The 11,050-nt window shown below is 39.3% G+C and overlaps 1 protein-coding gene across 1 annotated transcript; it reads right to left on the reverse strand.

Moving 5' to 3' along the window:
* Positions 1-392: 392 nt before the first annotated feature.
* Positions 393-7,255, reverse strand: LOC128473843 (microtubule-associated tumor suppressor candidate 2-like). Its single transcript, XM_053456069.1, has 9 exons — positions 7,166-7,255; positions 6,447-6,501; positions 5,714-5,928; positions 5,075-5,180; positions 4,191-4,264; positions 3,240-3,338; positions 1,748-1,867; positions 1,252-1,349; positions 393-537 (listed from the first exon to the last, which is right to left on the reverse strand). Exons 1-9 carry the CDS (start codon positions 7,253-7,255, stop codon positions 393-395), a joined length of 1,002 nt encoding a protein of 333 aa, XP_053312044.1.
* Positions 7,256-11,050: the final 3,795 nt, after the last annotated feature.

Raw genomic sequence — 11,050 nt, forward strand, 5'->3', positions numbered from 1 at the left:
TCTACTAATCAGTCATTGATACGTACTCTCCTATACACAGTCCTTTCCACTGTACCTCATCAACAAGCGTCAAAAAGGCTTGTAATGGTACCAGAAGAGCTTGTAATAGCGTAGGCGAATGGACGAATCAGGATGATGAAACATGAACAGGGAATTTTCATTAAAAATAAAGTTTATATGAAAATGTATGCACACATCTAGTGAAATGAAAATTTAAAATAAATTGTCTAATGCACCATTTGTGTTTTGTGCAATTTAGATCTTTAATACTAGGTGTTATTGTTGCACATAAAAAATTTCTGTTGGTGTTATCAGAAATACATTGATTCAGTGGAGTGTCTCATTTTGTGGAGCTGACTTTCACGTGAGACACAGATTTAGATGTTGAGCGATCAATAGGGAACAAAGGCAGTTGGTTGGGCCTTTGCATTCTGAAGCTTCCAAACAAGCTCTTCGTTCGTCATGCTCAGTTGTTTCTTTTCCCTGATCTCTTTCTCTATGTTCTCACGCAGATGGGTGTTTTCAGCAGATAATTGCCTAAAAAACATTAAAGATCAATTTACAAACGTGTCATGTTTCCTATAACCTACATAGTTGTGTCAAAGTGGCCTTATGTCCACTGAATACTAGGCATTTGCTTCACTCATAGCCAAGGCTAGACGAGCTTTCATTTTCATGAAATTATCGGGACTTATCTGCTTATTGACTAGAAATCTGTATCAAATAAACATTAAAAAACTTTTTTTTTGTAATAAAAGACTATTACACGTTTTATCATTGATATGATGTCTGTGATGCGTTACCGGAATATCCCCTTTGTGTGCACAGGACTATGCATAGGGCACGTGCTCACGCATTTAGGCTGGAAGAAGGGAGATTTAGTCTAAGGCAAAGGAAAGGGTTTTGTACAGTAAGAACAATAAGGATGTGGAATTCTCTGCCTGCAGAGGTAGTTTTATCAGAGTCTGTACAGACATTTAAACAACAATTGGATAAATACTTGCAAAAACATAATATTCAGGGTGGTCATTTTTATGGGGAAATAGCTTCTTGATCCAAGGAAAAATCTGACTGCCATTTTGGTTGTCAAGAAAGGTTTTTTCCCCTTAGTTTGTTGCAAAACTGGAAAGAGCTACAAACTTGATAATTTTTGATACCTCAGCCTCTTTATTGCCCTACTGTACAATCAGCTCTTTGCACTGGCTGCACCCCTTATTATTCCACCCCTGCATAATTTTCTATTTCACTTACTGTGTCACTTCGGTGTTTCTATCAATCTGTGCACTCAGGTCTTCATTTTTCTGCTGAAGAATTTGGACCTTTTTCTCCAGAATGAAGTTTGTCTCAGCCTACAATAGGAAACAATTAAAAATGTGTTATATGTACATCATTTACAATCATCTCAATGTGGTTTTAGCTGTTCCAAGTATCCTCACAACAAATTGTCATTTCTATGAATGCAACAAAATGAGCTTTCAATGTGCAATGTGAGATTCAATAAGGTGATGTTAGCAGCCACATTGCCAGCAAAAAACTTGAAAAAACCTTGACGGATCATTACCATGCAACTACATTATGTACATCATGTGATGTACATCATGACTTTATCCACTAATGACATCATTGTCATATTTTTCTCTTAATGATGCAAACTAAACTTGTGCACTATTTCTTTGGGGGGGGCATAATTGTGATGGCACAATATAAAAGTATGTGCTACCACTGGTGTGTATAAAAAGAAACCCACCAGCATTTCCAATTCCATGATTCGTTTCTCCTTCTTCCGAATCAATTCATTCTTCAGGTCAAGCACTGCCTTCATACTGTTTAGATCTTGTTCCAAGTACTGATAAGGTGCTAACGCAACCTGTCGCAAAAGAAACAGTAGGATTCACGCTTATTGTATAACAAAACTGGCCATAAGGTACATATAAAAACAAAAAGTAATTGTTTTTGGAATAAATGGAGAGAAGAGATCTGTGAGGAGCAGGGTAATCATTCTAATCAAATTTCGGTCCTGTTCTGGCCAATTTCCTCACCCTTCCTTAAAACGGCTGCCTGAACCCATCAACAACAATCAGCTACCTAACAAATGGGTAGAGATAAGTTGATGGGGAGGAAAATGAATAAGGATGATTAACATGCATACTTAACTGTAGAAAAGAAAGCGCTGTCAGTGAAACTAACACAAGGCAAGGGGATGGGGAGTAAGGAAACTTTGGAAATGCATTAAAAGGAGTGCTGATTAATCCTTCCATGCATTTGCATTGATAAAAAGGTGCCCCTCAGCTATCATATGCACTCAGGGGCGTAACTAGAAACCTCAGGGCCCCGGTGCGAGAATCTGTTAAGGGCCCCCCACCCCCAACCCATCTATCCCTTTCTCACTATTTCCCCTCTCCCTCCCTACCCCCTTCTCACGATCTCCCCTCTCCCTCCCTACCCCCCTTCTCACGATCTACCCTCTCCCTCCCTACCCCCCTTTTCTCACGATCTACCCTCTCCCTCCCTACCCCCTTCTCACGATCTACCCTCTCCCTCCCTACCCCTCTTCTCACGATCTACCTTCTCCCTCCTTACCCCCCTTCTCACGATCTACCCTCTCCCGCCTTACCCCCCTTCTCACGATCTACCGTCTCCCTCCCTACCCCCTTCTCACGATCTACCCTCTCCCTCCCTACCTCCCACTTCTCACGATCTACCATCTCCCTCCCTACCCCCCCTTCTCACGATCTACCCACTCCCTCCCTACCCCCCCTTTGTAGGTCACTTACCGTCAACTCCTGTGTTTGGAGCGTGAGGCATTTGTCTCGGGTGCCGGTGCTTCACTGCTGACATGCCGGCATATGACGTCATATGCCGGCGCTCAGCGTGAAGCGCCGGCACCCGAGACAAACGCTTCTCGCTCCCAACACTGCACTCTGGGCAGCGCTGAGGTAGGCGGTGGCGGCAGCAGCGGGGAGCAGAGGCATCCTGGATTTCTGTCAGCCAGGGGGGCCCAAGAGTTGCCGAGCGTTCGTTTTCAGCAACTGCTCGGCACCCCTTGGGCCCCCCTGACTGGCAGAACTCCAGGGCCCGGTCGCAGTCGCGACCCCTGCGACCCCGGTAGTTCTGCCACTGTATGCACTATAGGGATTATGATGACATCAACTGAGGACATTTTTGGAAAATATATTTTTGAGGGTTAAATTAAGGAAATGAATCAAAAGCAAACATATACATGAGATTCCGTGAAATACCTGAAGCTGCTCTTTAGTGCTCTTCTTTAAAGAGTCTTCCAGCCATGTTATTTTGTCTTTAAGTGAACGATTTTGGAATGTTAGTGTGTCCACCTGGTCCTTAAAAATAAACAAACAATATTAAAAAAACAATATTAATGTGCAAAGGTTTTCTTGCTCACAACTAATGCATAGATCTATAAATCACAACTGCATTGAGAAAAAAGTATTTCTCTAAATTCCTTCAACACCATTAACAATCTAATAGCAGTAACAACATTGGCGTAACGACAGGGGTAGTTCCTGCCTCCTTATACCAGTTCAAACTTCTTTAGAAAGGGCCCTTCCCACCTGGACTGCACCAGTTCAGGTCGGATGGGCCCTTTCTCATCTATTTGTAACCGGTAGAAGGAGACAGGACCCCACAGGGACCCAAGGCTGTGAGAGCAGCCGGAGAGAAAGCTGCAGGGGCGGGAGGGAGGCTGGATGTATGTATATGTGTTCATATATATGTATGTGAGCATGGATGTGTAATTATGTTTGCATGTGAGCATGGGTGTGTAATTGTGTGTGTAAGCATGGATGTGTAATTGTGTGGGTGTGTGTGAGCATGGATATGTAATTGTGTGCGTGAGCATGGATGTGTAATTGTGTGCGTGAGCATGGATGTGTAATGGTATGCACGGATGTGTAATTGTGTGTGAGTATGGATATGTAATTCTGTATGAGAATGGATATGTACTTGTATGTTACACCCCTGAGTAAAAATTTAATGAAAGGATATAGGTAATATATTTTTTCAACTCTCACACTCCCCATGAAGCATTACATTGGTTGTCACGGTGACTGCACCACATTATGCTGTGCCAGCTTATCACATCATAATTGTTCTTGAAACAAAACCTCCAATATTCCACTCAAACGACACTGCAACGAGCTGATAGTAATACAGAAAAAATGCAAAATATTTACCTTTAATGACAACCGAAGTTTTTCAAAGTTGTCCTCATGCTGTTTATTTTCATATTCATGGCTTTCTTTCAATTCTAAATATAAAGAGACAGAAATCTGTATGTCATTTTGACTGGTCAACTTAAATTTGCAACACCGAGTAATCAATGCATGTGAACACAGTAATAACGTACTTTCCACTTAATTCCATGATAAACATGACAAACACAAGTGTTTTCTCAATGTTTGTGTCCGCCATTTATATGTCTAAAAACTTTTTCATAAACCTGATTAAAACTGGAATAGTAGCTAAGCTGAGGGTCGCTAGCTAAATGTATCCTTAGATAAATGGGTTGCTCTGACACATAAAGACAGAGGTCTAATGAGATTTCATTGAACTAAGTGAGCTATTATTGAGTGGAGCGCAGCTTTAGGACCAAGTAAAGGGTGCTGTTTTTGTTTCTTGGTAAGGAATATATTTTTGTTAATATTCAGCATATTGCATGTTACTATATGAAATGGTATTGTAATAAAACAATACAACACTACATTGCACCCCAAACTTGTTATTTGAAACAACATAAAAAATGAATTCACAATCACATTATCTATGCTACAATGTTATTAATGCTTGAGCTGTTTTTCACATCTAAACCTAAAACATCTTCCAAAACAGTTAATAGACGGTCATAGATTGGTTAGAAATGAAAAAAACTTGTAAAGTAAAGATTTCCCAGCATGTTAAAGGTTCAGTTAGTGGTAAAGCTCATGCCTACTATATGAATACATAGCTGAATATCTCTAGCTGAAGATGCTATTTCTATATCAGAATTTCACAAAACCAGATATAAGCCATAGTATGCGTACATTACGTGTACGCATAATGAAGTATGAGGAAAACTTACCATCAACCAGTCTCTCATGGTCATCGCTCATCGATTGAATGGCGGCAGAATGGGAAAGTTTCACCTCTGCCAGGATGGCTTCATGATTATCAGATAGTGTTTTGATCTGTGTGGAAGAAACAAATTAACAGAACATGTGAAGGTCACTTCAGATATATCTTCTTACTCAGTATCAATGTGAAATATTAAGGGGATGGTGGACATTATTCATGGATGTGTACGCTTCTGATTTTTGGATGTAAAAATGTAGCAAAGTCAGGAGTAGATAAAAGGTTACAATGTGAGAAACTGAGCCTGGTGTCCCCACGTGCTTCTTGTTTAAAGGCACTTGGTGTCTTTAATATACAAAAGTACAAAAATGTCTAAAAGTGTTTGGAATTAAACTTTTTAAGATTTGGAGCAGCAAGTATATAGTTAAGGATAACATCCAGCTGAAAGGTATTAAGACCCTAATAAAGTTAAAGAAGAAGCTTTAATGTCCAGAAAATAAGTTTCTGAATATTGGTTTGGAATTATTACTGGGTGAAAATAAAAAAGTATGCATGTTAGCCCATGTTAGCTCCCCTGGCCATTGTTTAATGAGCAAATCCCAAGAATTAGTACCATAAACAGAGGACAGGCCTCTAATCTATAACTGACCTGCTCCTGGTGATGGAATTGAATTTCTTTGAGAAGGATGTCATGCTCCTCTTTTACGCGTTCAATTTCCTGGATGCATTGGGAGTTAAAGCGTTCCTTCAGTTCTTCTAGGTCAGCTTGCTGTTGAAATTTAAGCTCCCTCACATCAGAAGCAAGCTTTACTTCCAGCTCCTCCTTCTCCTTCTGTAAAATCTCGCACCTTGAACGGTTTAAGGCTGCAATAAACAAAGATCAAATCACTTTTCGATTAGATACAATGAAACATTTTTAAATCAAATATTGTGTTAGGGCCATTGCTGAAGATCTTCTTCTAAAATCAATACCACTGACTTTTAAAAAGGTTAATGTTTTCAAGGGTCTTCTGTTTCTGGAGGTTCATAGCTATGATGATGGTCGTCCCACTGCCATGTACTTTTTTAATTTAATGACAGCAAAAAACAACCTTTCCACAGGCCACCAAGCTCATATAAAAAGAGGGCTTAGAGAAAGAGGGATATGGCGACTTTTTTTCAGAAATGTAAACTTGGTTGGAATGCATTTAGGAGTCATCTCTAAGAGAAGACTTTTAAAGTAGGAACATTTTGAATCCTTACATTAAATTCCTAGGAAACTAAACAGGAAGAGATACAAAGGTGATCACCAGATATTTGCAGACATTTTGAACAGAAGATGGACATTCTTTGATAACCCAATTATCTGATGTACATCATTAATTATTAAGTATTTGACTCACCGACATCCTCTCTGATAGCTGCAAGCTGAGCTGCTAGCTCTTTCTGTTTGTCTCTCTGTGTGAAGATAGAAATTTCTGTCAATGTATTTTATGGATAATACACTTTTACAGGGGCTTATATGTATTTTAAAAATTCAACCTCACTTCATATAGTATATTTTTCTAACATCCTGTAAAATATATACATTTCTATCCCAAAATGTAACCTAAAGAATGTAAACAAGCTTTATGTTACTGAGAGGGTGGTAGATAGCTGGTACAGCCCCCCAGGAGAAGTGGCAGAGGTTAACTCAGTGGATATTTACTGGATATTTACTTATATATAACGGGGATTATTTTCTCCCCTAGGTGTGCTTTACACCTACATATTCATTTTTCTTTATTACTAATAAAATGGATGAGATTGGCTATTGCCTTACAACAACACCTTCATAAGATGGATGAAGCAGTCTTATTTATATGAGAGAAAAACAAACCTTGCCACAGCACTGGCCCATCCTCACTGGAGCAGGCTCCCTGAGACAGGGGCAACTACTTCCAGAGACACGGCTTAGTGCTGGATCCTACACAAAAGCTGTGATGTTCCTTGAGCCTTTGTATGGTCTCAGTGACAGAGCTGTGTGTGCAGTCCCTGTGTCACTGGTATGCTGGGGAATCCCAGCCGGTTAAGGCTGGCAGCAAGCTGCCAACCAGATGATGCAAGAAGTGCTACGACTGACTAGTAGATCGGTAGCAACAGAGCGATATCCGTAAATAGAAATAGGCTTTAGCCAATTCACAGTCTGGATACAACTGGATGTCTCTAGCATCGTTGCAAGCCCTTTTATGCTCTGGGGTTCTATGACATCACAATGCTTACCTGGCATTCTATGGAGTTCTATGACATCATCAGTAAGGCCTACTTCACTGCTGTTCTCTGGAGTTCGATGACATCATAGTGCTGACTTAATATGCATTACATTTGTTTACAGCTGATATCTGTGTATATTTGCAGGTGTCTCAACCTATCCATATTAGACTTGGGCGCCGGCAGGCTTGGGTTTGTTTTCATGTTTGCGCTTGTCGTATTCAACAACATTTATCTGTTTCCATCTTCTGTTTGGACGATATTTATTGAACAGTTTCTTTTTCTGGAAGTTCTATCCGTCTGCCTGGGTTGCCATGGAAACAAGAAATAAACACTCAGGAGAAGCTGAATTAAAGGACAACTGTAGTGGGCGTGCAACAGAAACTTTTTTTAAAAAAAATCCTGTAAACTCTAATAACCTCCAAGTTGCTGTAAAACTCATCTCCATGACTTTTCACATGTAACAAATTAACTTTGAACAAATTACAATAAAGCAGCAGCCACCGCCAGCGAATATGTATGTTTGTATAATGCGTTTAACAGAAAAACTATTCCTGCACATATTTATACTATTCAATTGATAAAGGAATTATTTTAGGTGCGCATGCAATTTATGGAGGTGGGTGCAATGGCAAGTCATTTTTTTCATTATGAGTGCAGTGAAAACTGTATATGGGTGCAAAGCGAGTGTGACGTGGGTGGAATAGAAATACATTTTTTTCATTATGGGTGCAGTGGAATTTTAAGTGGGTGCAAATTGGGTACAATGGCAAGTCACTGTTTTCATTATTGTGGGTCACTGGACATTAATGTGGGTGCAGTGACAAGTGAAGTACTTTGCTTGTTTCCTTGTTTACGTGGATTCTCCGGCATCCGGATCTTGGCTTGTTATCCGTTGATCCTGACTCCTGGTATCCTGACCTCGGCTTGTGTTGACAACGTTTCTGCTACCCTTGGGTTCTACCTGACTCTGGTGTCTCCAACCTTTCTGTGAGAGCAGTGAAAATGTATATGGGTGCAAAGTCGAGTTAGAATCGAGTATTATTTTCATTATGGATGCAGTGGATGATTATTTGGGCGCAGTGGAAGTGCAGTGGAAGTTTATATGGGTACAAAGTGGGTGCAACGGCTAGTAATTTTTTTCTCCATTGTTAGTGCAGTGAAAATGTATATGGGTGCAAAAATGGTACAAATTGGGTGCAATGGAAAGTCACTTTTTTTATTATGGATGCAGTGGAATTTTATGTGGGTACAAAGTGGGCGCAATGGCAGTCATTTTTCATTATGGGTACAGTGGAAATTGTTGCAGTGTTGGGGTAAATATCAGAAATGTATGTGGGTGCAAAGTGAATGCAGTAGCAAGTATTTTTTTTCAATATATGTCCAGTGGAAATGTATATATATATTTTGCCGGGATCATATAGCCACACAGTCTTAGGGTTTAAAATACCACACAAGGTTGTATTGTTCTTTCTTTCATATTTAATGTTTTATTTTAATATGTTATAAAAAAATACATAGAAAAAAAAGAATACATGATAGAATTCAATTGTTTTGTTAAAAAACATCTGAAATCCCCAAATATATTATTGTGTATTCAAAAACAAACAATGACAAGAAAAATCAAAAATCAAATATGCCATTTTCTAAATCTAACTTCCTTTTTTCATGATTTCGATATACACATGGTGATGATATGTCGTGGGGGTTCCTGGATTACATCTACCGAGGGGACTGAGACTTTGATCCACTATAATGATGTTAATTCTCATTATACAAATCTCTCCAGATCCTAAATCCTTTTTCTGCTATATTACTATTCCTTTCCATTTCAATCTGGTAAATTGGGGCCAGGAAGGTAGATTTTGGGATTGCCAATTTTTTTACCAATAAAAGTTATAATTGCTAAAAATACATGTATGCCCAGAAAAAAAAATGCCGGTTCTAATCTTGGCCATGCTAAAAACAATAATGCTGGTTCTGGTTTTCTGTTTATATTGGTAATCCCAAGATCTCTAATTGCCCCATGTATATTATTCCAAATTGGTTGTAGGCATCTACATTCCCACCAGATATGTATATAGGTACCCTGACCAGAATCACATCTCCAGCGATTTGCTGATGTGGTTGGATACATTTTAGATACTTCTTTTGGTGCCATGTGCCATTGCTGGTTTATTTTAAATTGTAGTTGTAAGAGATTTAACCCCTTCAGTCCCAGGGGTTTTTGATACCTCAAGTCCCGGAGCAATGGTTTCAGAAATACCTAATTTATATAGATTTTCCATACTTTCCCAGCACTTATAGGCAATATACTCTAAGGTGTACATTATTCGTAGAATTTTTATGCTTAAGGCTTAACGGGTTTGGGGGTTGTGAACGGGGACAGGACGGTTATACTTTTTAGATGTTGTGTTAGGGCAATGGGATGCAAGGGTTTTTTTTTGTTTTCTTTAATTATTATCTTTTTTAGGGCTGCAACAACTAATCAGTAAGATCGATAATAATCGATAATGAAAATTGATTTTTATCGATTTATAAAAATCCTGTTCATTCAGTGTGACTCGAAGCAGTTACTACTTACCAGTCCCTCCCTGCGGTCACTCTGATGATTGCCCCCGCCCATTTCCTATTTCATTTAGGGGCAATTACTGTTGGTGCGGTATTAAGGGTTAATTTAGGGGCAGTTATGGTTGATGGGGTGTCTAGGGTTAATTTAGGGGCAATTATGGCTGATGGGGTGTTTAGGGTTAATTTAGGGGCAGTTTTGGTTGATGGGGTGTTTAGGGTTATTTTAGGGGCAGTTATGGTTAATGGAGTCTTCAGGGTTAATTTAGGTGCAGTTATGGTTAATGGGGTCTTCAGGGTTAACTTAGGGGCAATTATGGTTGATGGAGTCTTTAGGGTTAATTTAGGGGCAGTTATGGTTGATGGGGTCTTTAGGGTTAATTTAGGGGCAGTTATGGTTGATGGGGTCGTTAGGGTTAATTTAGGGGCAGTTATGGTTAATGGGGTCGTTAGGGTTAATTTAGGGACATTTATGGTTGATGGGGTGTTTAGGGTTAATTTAGGGGCAGTTATGGTTGATGGGGTCTTTAGGGTTAATTTAGGGGCAGTTATGGTTAATGGGGTCTTTAGGGTTAATTTAATGCTGAGGAGTGAATTAATTTAATAAGGTTAAGTTAAGGTGCAGTTCTAGAGGCAAAGGGGGGCAAACTAAGGGGAATCTAAATCCTGGGGGCAGTGAAGATTAATCCTGTATTTATTTATAAAAGTATAGTGTCTGTGAACGTGTCTGTGAATCTATGAGTGCACTATGGCATATCTTGGGAGTATAAGGCTTATCAGGGGAGGACGGAGTGACATATCTGGGGTATAAGGCATATCAGGGGGCATAGTGGCATATCAGGGGGTATAAGGCATATAGTGTATGTAAGGCATATATCTAAATCGACTTTGAGGGATTCTGACATAAGACGATCTGAAATAATACTTTTAATTCTTAAATATTTAAATATATCCTTTGTTGGTAACTCAGATTCTGATTTGAGAGCTCAAAAAGATCTTATTTCATCACCTGCCACCAAATCACTCAGTTTATTGAAACCCATATATTGCCAATCTTTAATATCAATATTTTATAACTTTGAATTATAGTTAGTGGACAGTGGAATTTTATCTCTACTATTGTATCTTTGACTTGATGTTTTCCTTACATTTAGCAGATTATTGATTATCGGGTTCTCCTCGTGCTTAA

This window comes from Spea bombifrons, chromosome 2 (genome assembly GCF_027358695.1).
Source record: "Spea bombifrons isolate aSpeBom1 chromosome 2, aSpeBom1.2.pri, whole genome shotgun sequence".
NCBI lineage: Eukaryota > Metazoa > Chordata > Amphibia > Anura > Pelobatidae > Spea > Spea bombifrons.